Source organism: Anser anser (assembly GCF_964211835.1).
Source record: "Anser anser genome assembly, chromosome: 4".
In the NCBI taxonomy this organism is placed as follows: Eukaryota; Metazoa; Chordata; class Aves; order Anseriformes; family Anatidae; genus Anser; species Anser anser.
Window position 1 is genome coordinate 97,460 of NC_139724.1, and position 24,660 is coordinate 122,119.

General features: G+C 51.0%; 2 protein-coding genes and 2 long non-coding RNA genes across 5 annotated transcripts in view; 2 read left to right on the forward strand and 2 right to left on the reverse strand.

The window, feature by feature from the left end:
- Nucleotides 1-24,660, reverse strand: part of LOC310898764 (uncharacterized protein) — a gene marked incomplete at its 5' end in the record, with an annotated part of 75,975 nt that overhangs the window by 12,606 nt on the left and 38,709 nt on the right. The gene's annotated exons all lie outside the window — the stretch shown is intronic.
- On the reverse strand, nt 1,770-19,870 carry LOC310898770 (delta-1-pyrroline-5-carboxylate synthase-like). 2 transcript variants are annotated; one of them, XM_083834223.1, is made up of 6 exons: nt 19,370-19,870; nt 18,234-18,331; nt 17,987-18,131; nt 3,858-3,931; nt 3,533-3,632; nt 1,770-1,907 (listed from the first exon to the last, which is right to left on the reverse strand). In XM_083834223.1, the coding sequence occupies exons 1-6, from the start codon at nt 19,401-19,403 to the stop codon at nt 1,771-1,773; spliced, it is 588 nt and encodes a 195-aa protein (XP_083690349.1). In that variant the 5' UTR covers nt 19,404-19,870; the 3' UTR covers nt 1,770. The 2 variants fall into 2 exon arrangements, with proteins under 2 accessions (XP_083690349.1, XP_083690350.1); XM_083834224.1 differs by lacking the exons at nt 1,770-1,907; nt 3,533-3,632; nt 3,858-3,931 and adding exons at nt 12,781-14,495; nt 14,721-14,794 and having other exon boundaries at nt 19,370-19,869.
- Nucleotides 8,139-10,307, forward strand: LOC310898780. The gene is made up of 2 exons (XR_014583707.1): nt 8,139-8,550; nt 8,702-10,307. It is a non-coding gene; the product is annotated as an uncharacterized lncRNA (long non-coding RNA).
- On the forward strand, nt 21,761-24,601 carry LOC310898784. The gene is made up of 2 exons (XR_014583711.1): nt 21,761-22,166; nt 22,320-24,601. It is a non-coding gene; the product is annotated as an uncharacterized lncRNA (long non-coding RNA).

A 24,660-nucleotide genomic window follows, 5' to 3' on the forward strand; every position in this document is an offset into this window, starting at 1 on the left:
ACCCGCCGCCCTCGCCCACTCTCGGGCGCTCCGCTCGCAGCCGCGACCCCCGAGCGCCCCGCCGCCGCGTCGCCGGGGCCTCCCAGCGGCCCCTTCGGGCCCCCGCGCGCCCGATTCGCTCGGCCCCGCGCGGAATTTGCATGCCCCGCCCCCGGCACCGCCTCTCCCTCCCCGCGGCTCGCCGCCCGCGTGCCCCGCCCACCGAGCCCCTGCGCCCGACCTCCGCTCCGCGCTGATTGGCGCAGCTCGGCCTCCTCTGGGCGTTCGCCCCGCCCCTTCGCCCGCCCGCCCTCCCTCCCCTCCCCTCCCCTCCGGCGTGATTTGCATGCCCCGCCCCTCTCCCCGGAGCCGCGCCGCCGCCCGCCGCCTCATTGGCCGGGGCCCCGGGCCGCCCGCCCCGGCGGCACCGAGCAGCGCCGCGGGACCTGCGCGCGGCCGGCCGGGCCGGGCCGGGCCGCTCTCGTCGGCAAGGAAGGCCCGGGCGGCCGGCCGGGCGCGGCAGAAGGGGGAGCGGAGCCGCCGCACGAGGAGGGGCTGCGAGCGCTGAGCGCGCTCGGGCCGGAGGGGAGACGCTTTGTCTGCTCCGGGAGCCGGGAGGAGACGCGACCGGGACGGCGACCCGAGCTGGCCGCGAAGGGGCGTCCGGAACTGGGAAGGACGGCCGCTGCTCAGGAACCGGCCGGGCAACCGGACACGCGCGCGGCGGTAGCTTTGCGTGTGCGTACACGCTGTTGTCGTTACTTTCTCTTAATTTGCTGTCCTATTAAACTGTCTTTATCTCAACGCGCACGCTTTACCCACCCCACCCCCGATTCTCCCGCCTTTCCCGGAGGGGGGGGACTCAGGCGGCGAGGAAACGGCTGCGCGGCGCTGAGCTGAGCTGTGCGGCAGGTTGAAGCTCGGCAGCCGGAGAGGCTCCCGCTGCCCCGGCATCGCGGCCAGACCCCGTCGCCTTCCCCTCCCCCGACAGCTGAAGCTGTTCTGTGTTATGTAGCCCCGCTACATAACCTGCTCCCGTAAAGCTGGCAAGCGCCGTGTGCTCGGGGTGCGCGCTACTCCGTGCCCGGGGCGGCACCGGCACCGCGCCTCAGCGCCCCGACCCGGCCGCTGCCGCCCATAGCGCCGGCAAGCCCTGCACGGCACCTCCGCCCTGGGCTCCTCCGAGCCAATCACGGAGCGTTTCCGCCCTGAGTTAAGGCTAGCCGTGACGCCGCTTCCGCCCTGGGTTCCCAGCCAATCACGGAATGCTCCCGCCCTCACTGACGGCTCGCTCGGACACCGCATCCGCCCTCACGGTCCAGCCAATCACGGAGCCGTTTTGGCCCTCGGTGAGGGCACGCCCTGACGTCACTTCCGCCCCCGGTTCCCTCCCACGTAACGGGTCTCAAGGCAGTTTGTTCCCTTTAAACAATAACAGAGGGCGGCTGTGCTTCAGAACGATGGCATTTCTTGAAATCTCTAGGAAGCAGTCCGTGAAATGTGATCTCGGACCCTCGCCTTTTAAGCATCAGAGGCAAACGTGCTATTTGTATGTGCTCCTTAGAACCTAAACTGTCAGTCTGCAATTGTTTTACCTTTACTGCAACTCAGGACCGCACTCGGAGCGCTGACTCAATGCCGTGTGTGCTGTCTCCAGCTAGCTGTCAGGCGCACGCTGCTCCACGGAGAAGTCAAATTTCCTCTGAAATTGCTTACCCAAACCAGTATGGGACGCAATAGGAAACCAGGGAGGAAGCAACCTCTCCTCTGCACTCAGAGTCCGTCCTGCCGTCAGCTACAGCATGGGACAGAAACCGTATTATTCAGATGCGGAGGTATCAAAGATGATCCTCTGAAGTCGCATCGGAGAACTTGAGGCTGGGGGCTGGCAGGAAGAAAAGTAACTAACAAGACAAGCCATCCTAAGTCTGTAAAAAAAAAAAATAGAAAAAAGGAAAAAATAGAAATAGAAAAAAAATAGAAAAAAAAGAAAAAGGTCGGGGGGTGGGGAGCCAGTAAGAATCAGCCTGATAAAAGGTTTACAAATGAGATGAAGAAGAAGAGGAGAAGGGGAGAGATTGTCTATGCAAGGCAAGAGACCCAGGAGGCAAAGGCTGAAGTCTAGGCAGGCAGACTAGAATGTGACGAGGAAACATGCTGGCTTTCTATGAAGAACAGAGCTAGCAGCAAGGAAGTAATAATGGCAGACGAGGGAGACTAGTGCCTTTTCCTTTCACGTGAACATACTCCCTTCACTAGAGCCTACTCCCCTTCAGTATGAAACGAGGACCAACGCTCACAAAATTCAGTTATAAAATAGGAAGCTGCCCTTTGGCAGTCTCTTTCTAAGTGCCCATACCCATCACTTGCTCCTCAAACACTTGCTCATATGTTAGAGAAATGCTCAATCAGTCTTGCTAAAAATACTAGCAGTGAGAGCCTAGACTCATCACTCCACAAGCGAGTGAAAGCAATCATTCTGCCTCGGTGCAAACATGCAGTATCAGTATGGGACAGACCACTCACAGCCTAGAGCTTCTACTTTCTGTGCTAATTTTTTTTTAGCATATATTCTTAACAGTTGCGATTTGCTATTAGCAATCTATATCAAACATTTGATGTTTAATGGTAGCCTGCAACTCAGCTGCGTTCGGCATGGACAGGAAAGTGCTCATTGGTAGGAACCTCATAAATTGCAAGTTAAGCAGGGAACCTACGTTATAAGACACGTGCAGAAACCGCAGCACCTGAACGTAAGCTAACTCCTTCTCTACGCTGGGTATCAAAAACCAACCCTGAATAACTCTCGACATTGCAGAAGCAAGTCCCAAGAATGTGCCCGTAGAAAAAAAAAAAACTGGGATGGCAACAGAATTCATTTCAGAAGAGTCTTTTGAGGCAAGACTTCTTGCAGCCTTCCAGTAACTCACCAACAGAAATACGCTTTTGTTATCAAAGATCTCTCTGCATTACAGTTTGCGACGTGCCAGTTTCACACATTTTCTAACCCAAGACCAGCTTCTCGATGCACCCCTCGAACGCAAGAGAACGGATTTAGTCTATGCTGCCTGAACTGTACTTTCCTCGGTCAGAAGGTAATATGGTTCGTTCCGGAAAGCATCATTTTTCAGTAACAACCTTCCCCACAGGGGCCAAACATCACGTTAACCAGCCCGGGAGATACTCATGCTATTTCATACATGACGATAACAGGGCAGATACTTGCTATATTCAATTCCTAAAGCGAGCCTCCTTTGGCAAAAGGAAACGCTATTTATTTATTTATTTAGATTTTTTTTTTTTTTTTTTAAACAATGCCGTGGGTTGCTGTTTTCAAAGGCCTCTCTGTCTTCTCTGATGAAGACATCTCTCATGTAATTATGGAAGCTGCAGCTGTTTCCACCGACAAGCTCTCAAAGTCCTGGGCTCACTAACCTGTGACAGCCGTAATATCCAATTGCAGGTGACGGAATATTCTAGTTCTGCTCATTTCCTTTGAGGCCCAGAAAAGCTCACGACAACAGGAGTACCATGAAAGGACCCATAATATTACCTTTATTTTCAGCTTCTTCTAAGTCCTTCTCGTTTGCCAAGAGAATTTCTTCTCTCTGATCAGGTAACAAGTCAGCAAGACGATAATCAATCTCCGCTCTCTGAAAGAGAAAAGTTTCTGAACTGCATCCTTATATGAAGTCCGTGGTGTTTGACATCTGGCTCACTTCAGCTCATTTCTACTGACACATCTTCCCGCCGTCTTGACTCCCTGGATGCTTGGAGCCAGCTGATTTTTTCCAGGACCCATTTGTGTTATAAACCTGTATTTTAAGGCTTGCCACGTGTTCCCAACCTTAAAGAGTGAGCACATACTGTTCTCTCACCTGCTCAGGCTGCAGAGCTGCCAGGGTCCTGCCACCAGCTCGAGACCTTTCACCCTGCTGCTCTGCTGGAGGGCCTGCCAAAACAAACAAACAAACAAACAAAACACAACCACAAGACACGCAGACAAAGGTTACAGCCCATGTGGGAGGAAACGAACGCTAACCTTTCATCTTCCAACTCTTTACTCAAAGCAGGAAAACAGGTACGGTCCTAATAGACATATCAAAGAAATTCACTGTATGCCAGAACAGGAAAATCTGTATCAGATACCAAAATGCTGCCACGGTCCCCGAGCACAGCCCTTTTCAAGGCATCACGGAGATTCAGCAAGATCATCCAGGTCACAGGGGACAAACAAGCTCGTATCAAAGCTGCACACAGCTTGTATCAAAGAGACTTGACAAAGAGCAAAAGAATACAAGGACGGCTAAATCTCAGGAGAGATTTAGGAGAAAACTGAAAACAGGGAGGCATCCTTTGAAAAAGTTTAATTAGACAACTAACGAAAAGAGAAAAGATTGCAAAACAACACGGGAATGTACAAACAGCGCTGGAAGCCAAAAGCGGCCTGAGTAACAGCTTGCAGAATAGCTGCTCTCTCCACGCCTCTCCCTGTGCACACTGAAGGGTTCCTACAGAAGAAAGGTTTTCTTCTTGGCGTGGATATCAAAGAACCTGTCTCAAACTGAAACGATACAGAACAAGTTTTGAAACAGAAGCAGAAGTAACAAGTCAAAAGGCTCACGCAGCATTTCACTAAGGAGTTCTCAAGTAGCTCACGGATAAGCTACGTTTTCATTTTTAACTCTCTTGAAATTGTCTGTAGGACAGATGACTTGAAATGTGACTAATAGGCCCGGACTTCTATTTCAGAAGCGTCCTACAGAAATTGCCAGAGCAGGAATTCCCACGTTAAGGAAAATAACAGGAGGTAAGAAAAGAACTAGCGGACACTTGATTAAGAAGGCTTAATTAAGGAGCGTTAAAACAGCTTTTTAAAGCGAGGTCATACTTTATAAAGTAGAGCGTATTTTCGTGTTCTTTGAAAAAAAGTGACACACGCGAGGAGATAAGAGTTCATTTTAAAAAGTTACCTGACTATTTCAAGTGTGTTTTGGAAGACAGAAGACAAAAGAAAGAATGGGAGTAACCACGTTCCATGGTAGAGGAAGGGTCGCAGTAAGATTTCACCTTTACTTTTGCTGTTCACCATACTTGTAATTGTCTGAGACGTGGGGTTACAAGATGAAAAGCTTTATAGCTGATACAAATTTATTGCAGTAGGACAAAGTGAAAAGCGCTGATATCGCACTTTTTCCCAGAAAGGAACTTCTCGGAAAAGGAGCTAAGTTTCCTGGTGGACGCCAACTTGAACACGAAACAGCAATGTGCCTTTGCTGCAAAAGCAGCTGAGGGTATCCTGGGTGGCATTAGGCAAAGTATTGCCAGCAGGTCAAGAAAGGCGATCCTCCGCCTCTGCTCAGGAACGGTGAGGCCGCACCTGGAGTGCTGGGCCTGGGCCTCCCAGTACAGGAGAGACCTGGACACACTGCGAAGAGTCCAACGGAGGGCCACGAGGACGGTAAGGGACTGAAGCACCTTTCCTATGAGGACAGGCTGGGAGAGCTGGGACCGTTCGGCCTGGAGAAGAGGAGGCTTGGAGGGGATCTCATCGATGTCTGTAAATACACGAAGGGAGGGTGGAAGGAAGACAAAGCCAGACTTTTCTAACTGGTACCCAAGGAACAAAAAAGGAGGCAACAGACACAGGCCGAAACATAGGATGTTCCCCTCCTGTGGTTTCCTGAACATCAGTAAATACTTTTTCGCTGTGAGGGTGACTGAGCACTAGCGTAGGCTGCCCAGGGAGGTCGTGGAGTCACAGTCTTTGTGAGGTTTCAAAACCTGTCTGGACGTGGTCCTGGAAAACCAGATCTGGGTGGCTCTGCTTGAGCAGGGGTGTTGGACCGGGTGACCTCTGGAGGTCCTTCCGACCTCAACCAGCCTGTGATTCCTTTGCAGCCGCTATGCAACCAAATAGCAAGCACAATTCAAAGCAGATAAACGTGAAGAAATGCAGAGGCAAAAGGGGAAATCAGGCCTCGGTACTGCACATAATCCTATGAAAACATCACCCCAATGCTCATCAGCGTCGAAGAGCAACTTACACGTTTAAGCTTTTAGAAAAGGCCTAGGAAAGGCAACAAGAAACATCACCAGTCTGATCAAAACTCAAAGTTAGCCTTGCTATCTCATAAACTGAAGGTTCATTTGCATCTTGGATGCTACACAGAATTTTATTTTTGCCTATCTTAAAAAGGTCACAGTAGAATAAAAACAGTTTCAGCCAAGAGAAACAGGGATCGCCAAACTTTTGGAACAGTTTCTATCATTTTTGTTGTTTTTTTTTCCTGAGGCAGTCATTTCAACTAGAATCAACCATGAAATCCATCTGAAACAGCTGGAAGAAACTGTGGTTATGAAAAGCCAACCTCCTCCTTCCTTCTCGGGGCCTACAATATGGACCAAAGTCCAGAAGCCACCGAAGGAAACACGTCTGGAGATGATAAAAAGAGTACGTGATTTTGTTGATGGCCTGGTGTGAAACTGTACCTACCACCTTCCTCTTTCTAGAAAAGTACCTTCAGCATCAACAGGTGACAGACTTCACGGCAGCACAGCTCACAAGACTAGACCACTACCAGCCACACGTCTGGGAGACAGAAAAGCTAGCAAGCTCCAGGTATCTGGAAAGCAATATCCAGGACATGTAAAGTACCCATAAATCACTGAAAGACAGAATCCACTGCCGGAAGAAGCAAACGATTGTAGAATAGCGTTCGGCTTATATGCAGGGAAAGACTATGTATTTAGAATCAGGAGCGTTACTCATGACTATATACAATTCCGAGGAGCTAGCAGAAGTACCGTAGCGTCCACACAGGGCGTGCCTTCCAATCCTTTTACCGGCTTTGTTGCCCTCCTCTGTACGCTTTCAGGGATCTTAACGTTCTTTTTATATTGTAGAGCCCAGAATCGCACACAATATTGAAGGAGAGGCTTCGCCAACGCTAAATACAGTGGGAGAATCACCTCTTTTGACCAGCTGGCTACGCTGTGTTTAATATATCCCAAAATGCTAGACGATAACCCGTGCTTCTGAATCCTTTAGCTATCTTCCCAGGGCCCTGAAATTTATTTTGATTGAACACAGACTTCTTGCTGCAACTTTGTTGGTACCCACGTGAAAGAGCAGGAGTAGGGAATAATCTGAAGTTTGAACTAAGCTCGTAAGCTCGCTAGCAATGTCCCTGATCCAAGCCCCAGGCAGGTAGAAAAGCTCAGCTGTAGAGTCACGTGTATTTGTACCCGCTCATTCCTTCACCTGCCAGTTTATTGTGCTACAGACGCTACGGAACACACAAACTGCAAGGTTACTACTACCTTTTGTAACCGATGCGACCTTTGGTAGGGCTAGCCGTCTAAGAGAGCCACCAAAATCCCCTTCACGCCCGGATTTCACCCGGAGGTCGCTGCGACTTACCCGGACAGCTGGGACAGACGGGCTGCTCTTTCTCCTGGGAAACCTGCGACTGCAGCACGCCAGCTGCAGCTTTCCTCCCTTCAGCTGCCGCGCCACCTTCGCTCGGCGACAAACCCCGCGGGGGTCCCAGCGGCGGGGAGCTGCTTCTGCCCTGGTGAGCCGCAGGGAAAGGAGAGAGCCGGCCGTCAGCGCGCGGGGGGAGGAAAACCTCCGAGGCGCAGCCCGACGATCGAGCGCAGCGAGGACCCGCGCCCGGCCGCCGCAGCCCCCACCCCTCCCGGCCCGACGCTCCGGGGAAGCGCCCCCGAAGGCTCTCGCTCGCCTCACCGCCGGCAGCCGCGCTCGCAGCCAGCGGCAACCTGCGCCTCCCGGCGCGCACGGCCCGGCCCCGGCCCCGGCCCCGGCTCGGGGAAAGACCGGCCGCGCGCCACAGAACTACAGCTCCCAGCATGCCGCGGGACGGAGCAGTCCATCCGACCCAGAGGGGAGTCGGCCAAGCGCACGCAGCCGCCCCCCCCCGCGCCGCTTCGCCCCCCTCTCCCCCAGCCCTCCGAAGCCCCGCGCAGTGCGGACCCCGCCGCACGCCCGCTCCGCTCCGCTCCGGCGCGGCGCCGCCCCCGCCCCGCACAAGGGCCGTTTCCGCAGAAGCCGCCGACCGCGTGGCGCCCCAACCGCCCGCCGCCTCGCCCCCTCCCGGCCCGGCCCGGCTCGGCCCGGGGCGGCGCCGACCACCAACCTCGTTGCGGCACCGCGCCGCGGCGGCCCGGCCCGGCCCGACAGCTTCCGCCCATAGTGCCGGCAAGCCCTGCACGGCACCTCCGCCCTGCGTTCCTCCGAGCCAATCACGGAGCGTTTCCGCCCTGAGTTAAGGCTAGCCGTGACGCCACATCCGCCCTCGCGGTCCAGCCAATCACGGCGCCGCTTCCCTGTGGGAAGGCGACCCTGAGGCTGCCCCTGTGCTGCCTTTTTTTTTGTTTGTTTGTTTGTTTATTTTTTTTTTAAAGAAGGCGCGGGTGTTCTTGGTCCTCTCTCGTCAAGTCTGTCTGCGAGAAACATCTCAAATAATTTTCTTGACACGCGATCTTCTCTGAGGCTATTTTATTCGCGGTTGCAGTGGCGGGCGTCCTGCCGATCAGGAGCGCATTGCAGTAAGCACAGCATCAACTTTTAGTCCCTGTTCCCCGACACCTGATCCCCTCCCCTGTATGTACCATGTATGTACAATTTTACTTCTTTTTCAACCCTTTAATTTCTCCCTTCTTATTTCCTTTTTTTTTTTTTTCCTTTCTTATGTTTCAGGAACCTGTGATCTTTGTTTTACCGTGCCCACGCTGCTCAACCTGTTTTTCCTCAAGCTTCTGCCTTATTTCGGAACAGTGAGGCCGCCTACTGTCCGCTTACCCACGTGGCGTTTCTCCTCATTATGACTGCACAACTACCTCGGAATACAGAAAATTAGTTCTCTACTGCAAAAACACAACTTAGTTTCTCACAGCTCCCTCCTCTCCTTTCCTTACTCCTACTGTTGTTTTTGCACCTCTTCACGTACCGCGCTCTTGAGTTTCTCCAACGTTAAGGCGCAATAGTCTTCTTCGGATGTCACGGGGGATGGGAGGCGTACAACGCCATTATTTTTACAATACCAACAAATAGTTGTTTGAGCCAATTCTGTTCAGGTAACCACGAAGTTAGTTTCTCCCACATGTTTCTAAATGCCCAGGAACTGTCACATTGAGCTACTCTATGTAGGATCTTTCCCCCCCCCCCCCACGCCCCCCCAGTATACCTTTTTTTCCCCCCAAATATCAGTCAAATCCGTCCCGTTTGATCTACATCTATACAGCAACTAGCATTAATTACAGTGCACGCTCCTCCTTATGAGGTTATTAATGAATCTAATACTATTCGATTCTACGGTGCTATTTTTGCAAACTTATCAAACTTATTTTCTAGTTCTTCAGTTATAGCGGAGATATTTGCAATAGCTTTTTCTAATTCACCCACCCCTCACCGAGGTAAAAACCACCTTGCAAAGCTGTGAAATACTAGAGAATTTTACTAGAGAATTGTCTGGAGTCCGCTTAATCCTGCGTGTGGTCTCAAGGGGGCTTTGGCTTTGTGGGTCTTCAATAATAGTCACGTTTGGAATTACTGCCTCCAGGGTGCAAGCTCCCTTCCATCCCAGGGGCAACACCTTCCTGGCTTTATTGCCACGTAGCCAGTACCACCTCTCGCCATTTGGGACAGGCCATCCAGGTGCAGGATTCTCACGTCGCATCTGGCACGCGCTATGTATATTAGCGTTCCTGTGGCTACCATATTTGGTGCAGCGTGGATTATTCCCTGCGTGGATAATTCCACACCCAGGGTCAGTACTATCGCCCCCTGAGTTTCTATCACTGTTGTTTAAAAGGCACCTTCGATAACGCGGTATATTGTAGCCAGGATTACGCGCAGGGAGCGTGAGAAACACTCCGTAGCCAGTAGCTTAGGCTCAGGCGAGGGTCTCAGTGAAGCAGTAATTTATTCGCGGTCGCAATGGCACGCGTCCCACAAGCAGGAGCGCGCCTACTAGTCACACAGTGCGGTTTGTGTACTTTCTTTCTCGACGACCGGGACCCTCCCCTGTTTCCCCACTGACTGGGTATTCCGGGTTCACAACCTATCCGACGCTTCACAGACACTACGTGGCCTTCAGTTGCCGGCCTGTTCAATTTCAAATTTCTTTTGACTTTTTTACTGTTTGAAGCGGTAATGTTTCTTCACTGATCTGACTTGACGCCGTGATTTTCACCTAGCTGCTCTGAGGGGTCCGGTTGTCTGCATTTTACAAGGTTGTCCGTTAAGCTTTCTTATCACTGCGAGCCTATCTCAACACCGCATTCCTTCCCTCTAAACAACGTAACTCTGCAAAAACAACATTTTTATTCCCACAATTCCCCCCTTTTCTTCTTTATAAACTGTTGATTTTTGCAAAACTTTTCTCTGCGGTGTAATTTGGTAGATCTCTTCCTCTTCTTCACCTTCTTTGCTTTCCATCCCCTCTAATATCATCGCCTTACGTGAGTAAGGTGGTGGCTCCACGGTCATTTCTTTCGATAGTGCAGTTTCAGTGAGCCGCTGTACCAGTCCTTTTACACAGGGGATAATGCAACAACCAAGGGCCGTCAAAACTCCTGCTACTACGATCAAGGATGCAGATACGGACGCCAGGGTCCCTTTCCATCTAGCCAACCGAAACTGCGAACATCCCGTGACGGAAGGGCCCGGGCCTAATTACTCTGCCGATTCACTGGCAGGCGCCGGAAGCCCCTGCAACGCCCCGCTTACTGCGCCACCCTCCGCGCCACTACTGCCGGCCATTGAAGCGCAGCGGCGCTCACTCACCCTCGCACACACGCACCCCCTCCCGCGCCCACCGCCCCCACCTCACGGCCGCTGCTCCACCGCCCGCCCCCGCCCTCCCGGGGCTCAACCCGCCGCCCTCGCCCACTCTCGGGCGCTCCGCTCGCAGCCGCGACCCCCGAGCGCCCCGCCGCCGCGTCGCCGGGGCCTCCCAGCGGCCCCTTCGGGCCCCCGCGCGCCCGATTCGCTCGGCCCCGCGCGGAATTTGCATGCCCCGCCCCCGGCACCGCCTCTCCCTCCCCGCGGCTCGCCGCCCGCGTGCCCCGCCCACCGAGCCCCTGCGCCCGACCTCCGCTCCGCGCTGATTGGCGCAGCTCGGCCTCCTCTGGGCGTTCGCCCCGCCCCTTCGCCCGCCCGCCCTCCCTCCCCTCCCCTCCCCTCCGGCGTGATTTGCATGCCCCGCCCCTCTCCCCGGAGCCGCGCCGCCGCCCGCCGCCTCATTGGCCGGGGCCCCGGGCCGCCCGCCCCGGCGGCACCGAGCAGCGCCGCGGGACCTGCGCGCGGCCGGCCGGGCCGCTCTCGTCGGCAAGGAAGGCCCGGGCGGCCGGCCGGGCGCGGCAGAAGGGGGAGCGGAGCCGCCGCACGAGGAGGGGCTGCGAGCGCTGAGCGCGCTCGGGCCGGAGGGGAGACGCTTTGTCTGCTCCGGGAGCCGGGAGGAGACGCGACCGGGACGGCGACCCGAGCTGGCCGCGAAGGGGCGTCCGGAACTGGGAAGGACGGCCGCTGCTCAGGAACCGGCCGGGCAACCGGACACGCGCGCGGCGGTAGCTTTGCGTGTGCGTACACGCTGTTGTCGTTACTTTCTCTTAATTTGCTGTCCTATTAAACTGTCTTTATCTCAACGCGCACGCTTTACCCACCCCACCCCCGATTCTCCCGCCTTTCCCGGAGGGGGGGGACTCAGGCGGCGAGGAAACGGCTGCGCGGCGCTGAGCTGAGCTGTGCGGCAGGTTGAAGCTCGGCAGCCGGAGAGGCTCCCGCTGCCCCGGCATCGCGGCCAGACCCCGTCGCCTTCCCCTCCCCCGACAGCTGAAGCTGTTCTGTGTTATGTAGCCCCGCTACATAACCTGCTCCCGTAAAGCTGGCAAGCGCCGTGTGCTCGGGGTGCGCGCTACTCCGTGCCCGGGGCGGCACCGGCACCGCGCCTCGGCGGCCCGACCCGGCCGCTGCCGCCCATAGCGCCGGCAAGCCCTGCACGGCACCTCCGCCCTGGGCTCCTCCGAGCCAATCACGGAGCGTTTCCGCCCTGAGTGAAGGCTAGCCGTGACGCCGCTTCCGCCCTGGGTTCCCAGCCAATCACGGAATGCTCCCGCCCTCACTGACGGCTCGCTCGGACACCGCATCCGCCCTCACGGTCCAGCCAATCACGGAGCCGTTTTGGCCCTCGGTGAGGGCACGCCCTGACGTCACTTCCGCCCCCGGTTCCCTCCCACGTAACGGGTCTCAAGGCAGTTGTTCCCTTTAAACAATAACGGAGCGCGGCTGTGCTTCAGAACGATTGCAATTCTTGAAATCTCTAGGAAGCAGTCCGTGAAATGTGATCTCGGACCCTCGCCTTTTAAGCATCAGAGGCAAACGTGCTATCTGTAGATGCTCCTTAGAACCTAAACTGTCAGTCTGCAATTGTTTTACCTTTACTGCAACTCAGGACCGCACTCGGAGCGCTGACTCAATGCCGTGTGTGCTGTCTCCAGCTAGCTGTCAGGCGCACGCTGCTCCACGGAGAAGTCAAATTTCCTCTGAAATTGCTTACCCAAACCAGTATGGGACGCAATAGGAAACCAGGGAGGAAGCAACCTCTCCTCTGCACTCAGAGTCCGTCCTGCCGTCAGCTACAGCATGGGACAGAAACCGTATTATTCAGATGCGGAGGTATCAAAGATGATCCTCTGAAGTCGCATCGGAGAACTTGAGGCTGGGGGCTGGCAGGAAGAAAAGTAACTAACAAGACAAGCCATCCTAAGTCTGTAAAAAAAAAAAAATAGAAAAAAGGAAAAAATAGAAATAGAAAAAAAATAGAAAAAAAAGAAAAAGGTCGGGGGGTGGGGAGCCAGTAAGAATCAGCCTGATAAAAGGTTTACAAATGAGATGAAGAAGAAGAGGAGAAGGGGAGAGATTGTCTATGCAAGGCAAGAGACCCAGGAGGCAAAGGCTGAAGTCTAGGCAGGCAGACTAGAATGTGACGAGGAAACATGCTGGCTTTCTATGAAGAACAGAGCTAGCAGCAAGGAAGTAATAATGGCAGACGAGGGAGACTAGTGCCTTTTCCTTTCACGTGAACATACTCCCTTCACTAGAGCCTACTCCCCTTCAGTATGAAACGAGGACCAACGCTCACAAAATTCAGTTATAAAATAGGAAGCTGCCCTTTGGCAGTCTCTTTCTAAGTGCCCATACCCATCACTTGCTCCTCAAACACTTGCTCATATGTTAGAGAAATGCTCAATCAGTCTTGCTAAAAATACTAGCAGTGAGAGCCTAGACTCATCGCTCCACAAGCGAGTGAAAGCAATCATTCTGCCTCGGTGCAAACATGCAGTATCAGTATGGGACAGACCACTCACAGCCTAGAGCTTCTACTTTCTGTGCTAATTTTTTTTAGCATATATTCTTAACAGTTGCGATTTGCTATTAGCAATCTATATCAAACATTTGATGTTTAATGGTAGCCTGCAACTCAGCTGCGTTCGGCATGGACAGGAAAGTGCTCATTGGTAGGAACCTCATAAATTGCAAGTTAAGCAGGGAACCTACGTTATAAGACACGTGCAGAAACCGCAGCACCTGAACGTAAGCTAACTCCTTCTCTACGCTGGGTATCAAAAACCAACCCTGAATAACTCTCGACATTGCAGAAGCAAGTCCCAAGAATGTGCCCGTAGAAAAAAAAAAAACTGGGATGGCAACAGAATTCATTTCAGAAGAGTCTTTTGAGGCAAGACTTCTTGCAGCCTTCCAGTAACTCACCAACAGAAATACGCTTTTGTTATCAAAGATCTCTCTGCATTACAGTTTGCGACGTGCCAGTTTCACACATTTTCTAACCCAAGACCAGCTTCTCGATGCACCCCTCGAACGCAAGAGAACGGATTTAGTCTATGCTGCCTGAACTGTACTTTCCTCGGTCAGAAGGTAATATGGTTCGTTCCGGAAAGCATCATTTTTCAGTAACAACCTTCCCCACAGGGGCCAAACATCACGTTAACCAGCCCGGGAGATACTCATGCTATTTCATACATGACGATAACAGGGCAGATACTTGCTATATTCAATTCCTAAAGCGAGCCTCCTTTGGCAAAAGGAAACGCTATTTATTTATTTATTTAGATTTTTTTTTTTTTTTTAAACAATGCCGTGGGTTGCTGTTTTCAAAGGCCTCTCTGTCTTCTCTGATGAAGACATCTCTCATGTAATTATGGAAGCTGCAGCTGTTTCCACCGACAAGCTCTCAAAGTCCTGGGCTCACTAACCTGTGACAGCCGTAATATCCAATTGCAGGTGACGGAATATTCTAGTTCTGCTCATTTCCTTTGAGGCCCAGAAAAGCTCACGACAACAGGAGTACCATGAAAGGACCCATAATATTACCTTTATTTTCAGCTTCTTCTAAGTCCTTCTCGTTTGCCAAGAGAATTTCTTCTCTCTGATCAGGTAACAAGTCAGCAAGACGATAATCAATCTCCGCTCTCTGAAAGAGAAAAGTTTCTGAACTGCATCCTTATATGAAGTCCGTGGTGTTTGACATCTGGCTCACTTCAGCTCATTTCTACTGACACATCTTCCCGCCGTCTTGACTCCCTGGATGCTTGGAGCCAGCTGATTTTTTCCAGGACCCATTTGTGTTATAAACCTGTATTTTAAGGCTTGCCACGTGTTCCCAACCTTAAAGAGTGAGCACATACTGTTCTCTCACCTGCTCAGGCTGCAGAGCTGCCAGGGTCCTGCCACCAGCTCGAGCCCTTTCACCCTGCTGCTCTGCTGGAGGGCCTGCCAAAACAAACAAACAAACAAACAAAACACAACCACAAGACACGCAGACAAAGGTTACAGCCCATGTGGGAGGAAACGAACGCTAACCTTTCATCTTCCAACTCTTTACTCAAAGCAGGAAAACAGGTACGGTCCTAATAGACATATCAAAGAAATTCACTGTATGCCAGAACAGGAAAATCTGTATCAGATACCAAAATGCTGCCACGGTCCCCGAGCACAGCCCTTTTCAAGGCATCACGGAGATTCAGCAAGATCATCCAGGTCACAGGGGACAAACAAGCTCGTATCAAAGCTGCACACAGCTTGTATCAAAGAGACTTGACAAAGAGCAAAAGAATACAAGGACGGCTAAATCTCAGGAGAGATTTAGGAGAAAACTGAAAACAGGGAGGCATCCTTTGAAAAAGTTTAATTAGACAACTAACGAAAAGAGAAAAGATTGCAAAACAACACGGGAATGTACAAACAGCGCTGGAAGCCAAAAGCGGCCTGAGTAACAGCTTGCAGAATAGCTGCTCTCTCCACGCCTCTCCCTGTGCACACTGAAGGGTTCCTACAGAAGAAAGGTTTTCTTCTTGGCGTGGATATCAAAGAACCTGTCTCAAACTGAAACGATACAGAACAAGTTTTGAAACAGAAGCAGAAGTAACAAGTCAAAAGGCTCACGCAGCATTTCACTAAGGAGTTCTCAAGTAGCTCACGGATAAGCTACGTTTTCATTTTTAACTCTCTTGAAATTGTCTGTAGGACAGATGACTTGAAATGTGACTAATAGGCCCGGACTTCTATTTCAGAAGCGTCCTACAGAAATTGCCAGAGCAGGAATTCCCACATTAAGGAAAATAACAGGAGGTAAGAAAAGAACTAGCGGACACTTGATTAAGAAGGCTTAATTAAGGAGCGTTAAAACAGCTTTTTAAAGCGAGGTCATACTTTATAAAGTAGAGCGTATTTTCGTGTTCTTTGAAAAAAAGTGACACACGCGAGGAGATAAGAGTTCATTTTAAAAAGTTACCTGACTATTTCAAGTGTGTTTTGGAAGACAGAAGACAAAAGAAAGAATGGGAGTAACCACGTTCCATGGTAGAGGAAGGGTCGCAGTAAGATTTCACCTTTACTTTTGCTGTTCACCATACTTGTAATAGTCTGAGACGTGGGGTTACAAGATGAAAAGCTTTATAGCTGATACAAATTTATTGCAGTAGGACAAAGTGAAAAGCGCTGATATCGCACTTTTTCCCAGAAAGGAACTTCTCGGAAAAGGAGCTAAGTTTCCTGGTGGACGCCAACTTGAACACGAAACAGCAATGTGCCTTTGCTGCAAAAGCAGCTGAGGGTATCCTGGGTGGCATTAGGCAAAGTATTGCCAGCAGGTCAAGAAAGGCGATCCTCCGCCTCTGCTCAGGAACGGTGAGGCCGCACCTGGAGTGCTGGGCCTGGGCCTCCCAGTACAGGAGGGACCTGGACACACTGCAAAGAGTCCAACGGAGGGCCACGAGGACGGTAAGGGACTGAAGCACCTTTCCTATGAGGACAGGCTGGGAGAGCTGGGACCGTTCGGCCTGGAGAAGAGGAGGCTTGGAGGGGATCTCATCGATGTCTGTAAATACACGAAGGGAGGGTGGAAGGAAGACAAAGCCAGACTTTTCTAACTGGTACCCAAGGAACAAAAAAGGAGGCAACAGACACAGGCCGAAACATAGGATGTTCCCCTCCTGTGGTTTCCTGAACATCAGTAAATACTTTTTCGCTGTGAGGGTGACTGAGCACTAGCGTAGGCTGCCCAGGGAGGTCGTGGAGTCACGGTCTTTGTGAGGTTTCAAAACCTGTCTGGACGTGGTCCTGGAAAACCAGATCTGGGTGGCTCTGCTTGAGCAGGGGTGTTGGACCGGGTGACCTCTGGAGGTCCTTCCGACCTCAACCAGCCTGTGATTCCTTTGCAGCCGCTATGCAACCAAATAGCAAGCACAATTCAAAGCAGATAAACGTGAAGAAATGCAGAGGCAAAAGGGGAAATCAGGCCTCGGTACTGCACATAATCCTATGAAAACATCACCTCAGTGCTCATCAGCGTCGAAGAGCAACTTACACGTTTAAGCTTTTGGAAAAGGCCTAGGAAAGGCAACAAGAAACATCACCAGTCTGATCAAAACTCAAAGTTAGCCTTGCTATCTCATAAACTGAAGGTTCATTTGCATCTTGGATGCTACACAGAATTTTATTTTTGCCTATCTTAAAAAGGTCACAGTAGAATAAAAACAGTTTCAGCCAAGAGAAACAGGGATCGCCAAACTTTTGGAACAGTTTCTGTAGAAAAGGACTAAGAAAAAACCTTTTTCATGTGACAAAGAGACGATGAGGGAAAAGACGATGTCTCATATCATAGAAGTTGAACAGAGATCGATCACCCGTGTTCTCTTTCCATACAGAAGGCGGGGGCATCAAAAGCTAGCAGGAAGCAAACTTCAACGCTCCTCCTGCCCACAAACACACACAAAATAAAGGAAGCAGTTCTCCACATAGTGCTAGCTCCAGAGTTTACGCACAATACCTAGTTAAGGCTCGTGACTGCTGTGACCCACGGATGCTAAGTGTTTACATGGGTTCAAAGGATATGGCCGATTTTTACAAGAAACACATTAAGCGTTTTTATACTCAAAGGCATTGGCTTGTCTTAAAGTGCAAGTCACAAGTATCGCTCTATACTCGTTCCATTCTGCTAAGACCACCGATCTTTGGTCTGACTTTCTGCGGCCCTTGTTACATTGTCACAGCAACACAGAGGCAGGAAAACATTCCTGCATACGGTAACAAAAGACCGAGTCATTAAAAGAACTTACGACAAAAACCCAAACTACACACTATCTTAGTTCAGCCGTACATTCTATATGCACGCTTTCACCCTGGAATCTTCAATAATAGATGATAACCTCTAAGACTAAAAGCAATACAAATTCTACCCAGTTCTTTGAATGCAAGTCTGATGCAGCAAGTCATCAGCTGGAAGGAACCCGAGCAGACGATTCAAGATGTTCTATTCCAACATTAAAAGTTACCTTTCAAAAGCTGTTTGTCAAGCAGAGCGTAGTTTCCCATTTGTTGAACAGGCAGGCCTAGCCAAATTTTGACCCTAAACTTCCAGGAAATCTCTACAGCTCCCAATGTACATGTTACTTCCGTACTCACCTGCAGGTTTTACCTCTGAAAAAAAAGTTCCAACTTTCTTCCCTTCCACAACACCTGTGATGACACGACCCGAGATCTTTGGGTGGGTTCCACTTGCAATCACTGCAGAGGTGCCTCCTTGGAGGGCCCACAGAGCTGCTTTCACCTGCGATGAAGGATAGAGCCAGTTCCCGAAAATGCACTTGTTATTTGAATCCCCATGCTCAACACGAATTCTTGCTCCACTTTGATCACTTATGTTTCCCACCTGGGATTTGGTTCCAAACGTCACCGATTGTTGGTCTCCTGGGTAGGATATGTCAGTGAGCTTTGCATCATCGGATCCAGGAGGGCTGTCAAAGAGTCCTGAAATGAATAATAAAAAACTGTTAATGTTACATATCTTCTGTTCCAAAGCTCACCAGGGAAAAAGAACTAAAGCCTTTGAGGCTAAAAACCTGTATTCCACTCTACAGGATTCAAAACTTCCACTGAACCCTCCTTTTGTGGAACTGAAAGGATGAAACACTAACATGCAGGCTCAAGATGCGTAACTTCACCGGAATTGTAGCTAGTGTGAGGAAACAGAATATCCACATGCTGAATAGCATCACGTACGCTGGGAAGTACCCACACTTCAGTGAGGTTAGAGAGAAAACCGGAAAGAAGTTTCCAGCTTTTATACGGTTCAGAATCAGGGCTGACACACAAGAGTGCACAACTGAACAAAGGACAGTCCTCTTCACCTAAAATCTCAGATGATATTCCCGAATGCTGTGTTGTACACTGATAAACCGGGCAACTTAGAAATATGTATAAAGGCTAACTATTGAGTTCTGCAAAGAAAGGACACAAGACTATAGACACACACTTATTCATTTTAAATAAATATTGTACTTTTATTTAACTATGTTCTGAGTTGAGCGATACTTCTGTTTACCTAACATGTAAACCCTAAACTCTACCGCCAAACTTCCCAGAAGTTCTATGCGAACAAACACGTCACAGATTAAAGCGCACAAGTGAAGAGTACCTGAACTCTTCCTTTACAGCTTGGGAAGGAAAGGACACTTCTTTCCATAAAGAAGATACCACAGCAAATGAATAAGCTGTGAGGAAATGGGAGCGGTGTTTTCGTTTGTTTTTTATTTTTATTTTTTTTATAAGTTGTTTGGACTACCATTTTTGTTATTTTTTTTTCCTGAGGCAGTCATTTCAACTAGAATCAACCATGAAATCCATCTGAAACAGCTGGAAGAAACTGTGGTTATGAAAAGCCAACCTCCTTCCTTCTCGGGGCCTACAATATGGACCAAAGTCCAGAAGCCACCGAAGGAAACACGTCTGGAGATGATAAAAAGAGTACGTGATTTTGTTGATGGCCTGGTGTGAAACTGTACCAACCACCTTCCTCTTTCCAGAAAAGTACCTTCAACATCAACAGGTGACAGACTTCACGGCAGCACAGCTCACAAGACTAGACCACTATCAGCCACACGTCTGGGAGACAGAAAAGCTAGCAAGCTCCAGGTATCTGGAAAGCAATATCCAGGACATGTAAAGTACCCATAAATCACTGAAAGACAGAATCCACTGCCGGAAGAAGCAAACGATTGTAGAATAGCGTTCGGCTTATATGCAGGGAAAGACTATGTATTTAGAATCAGGAGCGTTACTCATGACTATATACAATTCCGAGGAGCTAGCAGAAGTACCGTAGCGTCCACACAGGGCGTGCCTTCCAATCCTTTTACCGGCTTTGTTGCCCTCCTCTGTACGCTTTCAGGGATCTTAACGTTCTTTTTATATCGTAGAGCCCAGAATCGCACACAATATTGAAGGAGAGGCTTCGCCAACGCTAAATACAGTGGGAGAATCACCTCTTTTGACCAGCTGGCTACGCTGTGTTTAATATATCCCAAAATGCTAGACGATAACCCCTGCTTCTGAATCCTCTAGCTATCTTCCCAGGGCCCTGAAATTTATTTTGATTGAACACAGACTTCTTGCTGCAAACTTGTTGGTACCCACGTGAAAGAGCAGGAGTAGGGAATAATCTGAAGTTTGAACTAAGCTCGTAAGCTCGCTAGCAACGTCCCTGATCCAAGCCCCAGGCAGGTAGAAAAGCTCTCAGTAAAGATGGTCTGGTCTGCAGATGGGAGCCTCTGTTCCCTTCAGAAGGCAGTCACCTGTGACTATAACCTGGCACTATTTCTTCACAACGCTGGCCTTGATCTCTCGATCACTCTACAATTCCACGAAAGGAATTGCCTCCCAAGTCGTTCTTGACTGACCACAACTAGCGTTCCATAAAGCCCTGCAAGCACTTGTTCATTACTTCTAGGATAATTCTTAAAGCTGAAGCGGGACAAAGTTTTGTCCACAAAGGCCTTCGGGGAGACTTCTGAAAGGAAAACCAGGCCAAACCAAAAAACTAGGAACAGCAAGCGGCGTGTACGTCGGTTTTGCTAACAGAGTAACACTAACGTACTAGGAATTTCCACGTTCTTTGCCCTCTACCTTGAAAGTGTCACCCAATTCTGTCAGTGTTCACCATCAGCTTCTTTTTTTTTTTTTTTTTTTTTAAATTTTCACATGGACATCTGAGAAAAACATTTCGAGTCCCCGTCATCGAGGGAGAAGAGGAGAGGAAAAAAAAAGAAAAAGAGAGGGGGGTGGGGAAGAAGCACAGCCATTCCTTTCTTCAGTAATGTGAGCAAAAAGCTCAGGCGCTCGGCAACAACAGAATCGTAGAATATCCTGAGTTGGAAGGGACCACCGAGGATCATCGTTAAGGACCACCGAGTCAAACAACGCGCTTTGAAAGACAAAACGCAGAAGAACCTGCACGTTATTTAATCTCAGCTGTAGAGTCACGTGTATTTGTACCCGCTCATTCCTTCACCTGCCAGTTTATTGTGCTACAGACGCTACGGAACACACAAACTGCAAGGTTACTACTACCTTTTGTAACCGATGCGACCTTTGGTAGGGCTAGCCGTCTAAGAGAGCCACCAAAATCCCCTTCACGCCCGGATTTCACCCGGAGGTCGCTGCGACTTACCCGGACAGCTGGGACAGACGGGCTGCTCTTTCTCCTGGGAAACCTGCGACTGCAGCACGCCAGCTGCAGCTTTCCTCCCTTCAGCTGCCGCGCCACCTTCGCTCGGCGACAAACCCCGCGGGGGTCCCAGCGGCGGGGAGCTGCTTCTGCCCTGGTGAGCCGCAGGGAAAGGAGAGAGCCGGCCGTCAGCGCGCGGGGGGAGGAAAACCTCCGAGGCGCAGCCCGACGATCGAGCGCAGCGAGGACCCGCGCCCGGCCGCCGCAGCCCCCACCCCTCCCGGCCCGACGCTCCGGGGAAGCGCCCCCGAAGGCTCTCGCTCGCCTCACCGCCGGCAGCCGCGCTCGCAGCCAGCGGCAACCTGCGCCTCCCGGCGCGCACGGCCCGGCCCCGGCCCCGGCTCGGGGAAAGACCGGCCGCGCGCCACAGAACTACAGCTCCCAGCATGCCGCGGGACGGAGCAGTCCATCCGACCCAGAGGGGAGTCGGCCAAGCGCACGCAGCCGCCCCCCCCCGCGCCGCTTCGCCCCCCTCTCCCCCAGCCCTCCGAAGCCCCGCGCAGTGCGGACCCCGCCGCACGCCCGCTCCGCTCCGCTCCGGCGCGGCGCCGCCCCCGCCCCGCACAAGGGCCGTTTCCGCAGAAGCCGCCGACCGCGTGGCGCCCCAACCGCCCGCCGCCTCGCCCCCTCCCGGCCCGGCCCGGCCCGGCCCGGGGCGGCGCCGACCACCAACCTCGTTGCGGCACCGCGCCGCGGCGGCCCGGCCCGGCCCGACAGCTTCCGCCCATAGTGCCGGCAAGCCCTGCACGGCACCTCCGCCCTGCGTTCCTCCGAGCCGATCACGGAGCGTTTCCGCCCTGAGTTAAGGCTAGCCGTGACGCCACATCCGCCCTCACGGTCCAGCCAATCACGGCGCCGCTTCCCTGTGGGAAGGCGACCCTGAGGCTGCCCCCGTGCTGCCTTTTTATTTATTTATTTATTTATTTATTTTTAAAGAAGGCGCGGGTGTTCTTGGTCCTCTCTCGTCAAGTCTGTCTGCGAGAAACATCTCAAATAATTTTCTTGACACGCGATCTTCTCTGAGGCTATTTTATTCGCGGTTGCAGTGGCGGGCGTCCTGCCGATCAGGAGCGCATTGCAGTAAGCACAGCATCAACTTTTAGTCCCTGTTCCCCGACACCTGATCCCCTCCCCTGTATGTACCATGTATGTACAATTTTACTTCTTTTTCAACCCTTTAATTTCTCCCTTCTTATTTCCTTTTTTTTTTTTTTCCCCTTTCTTATGTTTCAGGAACCTGTGATCTTTGTTTTACCGTGCCCACGCTGCTCAACCTGTTTTTCCTCAAGCTTCTGCCTTATTTCGGAACAGTGAGGCCGCCTACTGTCCGCTTACCCACGTGGCGTTTCTCCTCATTATGACTGCACAACTACCTCGGAATACAGAAAATTAGTTCTCTACTGCAAAAACACAACTTAGTTTCTCACAGCTCCCTCCTCTCCTTTCCTTACTCCTACTGTTGTTTTTGCACCTCTTCACGTACCGCGCTCTTGAGTTTCTCCAACGTTAAGGCGCAATAGTCTTCTTCGGATGTCACGGGGGATGGGAGGCGTACAACGCCATTATTTTTACAATACCAACAAATAGTTGTTTGAGCCAATTCTGTTCAGGTAACCACGAAGTTAGTTTCTCCCACATGTTTCTAAATGCCCAGGAACTGTCATCTTGAGCTACTCTATGTAGGATCTTTCCCCCCCCACGCCCCCCAGTATACCTTTTTTTCCCCCCAAATATCAGTCAAATTCGTCCCGTTTGATCTACATCTATACAGCAACTAGCATTAATTACAGTGCACGCTCCTCCTTATGAGGTTATTAATGAATCGAATACTATTCGATTCTACGGTACTATTTTTGCAAACTTATCAAACTTATTTTCTAGTTCTTCAGTTATAGCGGAGATATTTACAATAGCTTTTTCTAATTCACCCACCCCTCACCGAGGTAAAAACCACCTTGCAAAGCTGTGAAATACTAGAGAATTTTACTAGAGAATTGTCTGGAGTCCGCTTAATCCTGCGTGTGGTCTCAAGGGGGCTTTGGCTTTGTGGGTCTTCAATAATAGTCACGTTTGGAATTATTGCCTCCAGGGTGCAAGCTCCCTTCCATCCCAGGGGCAACACCTTCCTGGCTTTATTGCCACGTAGCCAGTACCACCTCTCGCCATTTGGGACAGGCCATCCAGGTGCAGGATTCTCACGTCGCATCTGGCACGCGCTATGTATATTAGCGTTCCTGTGGCTACCATATTTGGTGCAGCGTGGATTATTCCCTGCGTGGATAATTCCACACCCAGGGTCAGTACTATCGCCCCCTGAGTTTCTATCACTGTTGTTTAAAAGGCACCTTCGATAACACGGTATATTGTAGCCAGGATTACGCGCAGGGAGCGTGAGAAACACTCCGTAGCCAGTAGCTTAGGCTCAGGCGAGGATCTCAGTGAAGCAGTAATTTATTCGCGATCGCAATGGCACGCGTCCAACAAGCAGGAGCGCGCCTACTAGTCACACAGTACGGTTTATGTACTTTCTTTCTCGACGACCGGGACCCTCCCCTGTTTCCCCACTGACTGGGTATTCCAGGTTCACAACCTATCCGACGCTTCACAGACACTACGTGGCCTTCAGTTGCCGGCCTGTTCAATTTCAAATTTCTTTTGACTTTTTTACTGTTTGAAGCGGTAATGTTTCTTCACTGATCTGACTTGACGCCGTGATTTTCACCTAGCTGCTCTGAGGGGTCCGGTTGTCTGCATTTTACAAGGTTGTCCGTTAAGCTTTCTTATCACTGCGAGCCTATCTCAACACCGCATTCCTTCCCTCTAAACAACGTAACTCTGCAAAAACAACATTTTTATTCCCACAATTCCCCCCTTTTCTTCTTTATAAACTGTTGATTTTTGCAAAACTTTTCTCTGCGGTGTAATTTGGTAGATCTCTTCCTCTTCTTCACCTTCTTTGCTTTCCATCCCCTCTAATATCATCGCCTTACGTGAGTAAGGTGGTGGCTCCACGGTCATTTCTTTCGATAGTGCAGTTTCAGTGAGCCGCTGTACTAGTCCTTTTACACAGGGGATAATGCAACAACCAAGGGCCGTCAAAACTCCTGATACTACGATCAAGGACGCAGATACGGACGCTAGGATCCCTTTCCATTTACCAAACCAAGATTCCGAACATCCCGCGAAGGAAGGGCCGGTTCCTAATTACTCTGCCAATTCACTGGCAAGGGCGGGAAGCCCTTGCAACGCTCTAGTTACTGTGCCATCTGGGGCAGTATTGTTGGGTATAAAAGTGCAACAATGGTTGCTCAGTATCACACACACACACACCCCTCCTTTCTCCGCGATCAACATATCTAATGCTATTCTGTTTTCCCAAGCCATTTTGCTGGTGGCATCTAGTTGTTCAGCGATTTCTCTTATCACATCCCTTGTATGATTTATGAATATCTGCTGACTATAATAAATACTCTTATTGATTGTTACCCACCAGAACAGCGACTCAAACCCTGCAGCAATGTGATTCCTGGCTTTCTGTTCATCGGGAACTCCTCTAGGCACCCCAACAGAATCT

What these genes read in the sequence shown, in the direction of transcription:
- LOC310898770 (XM_083834223.1), bottom strand. Translation starts at nt 19,403, where the DNA reads ATGTTGAAGGTACTTTTCTGGAAAGAGGAAGGTG. An exon ending in TTCAGAGGTAAAACCTGCAG is followed by an intron (nt 3,932 to 17,986) that starts GTGAGTACGGAA and finishes TTGTTTTGGCAG; the next exon opens with GCCCTCCAGCAGAGCAGCAG. An exon ending in CAGCTCTGCAGCCTGAGCAG is followed by an intron (nt 3,633 to 3,857) that starts GTGAGAGAACAG and finishes TTTCTCTTTCAG; the next exon opens with AGAGCGGAGATTGATTATCG.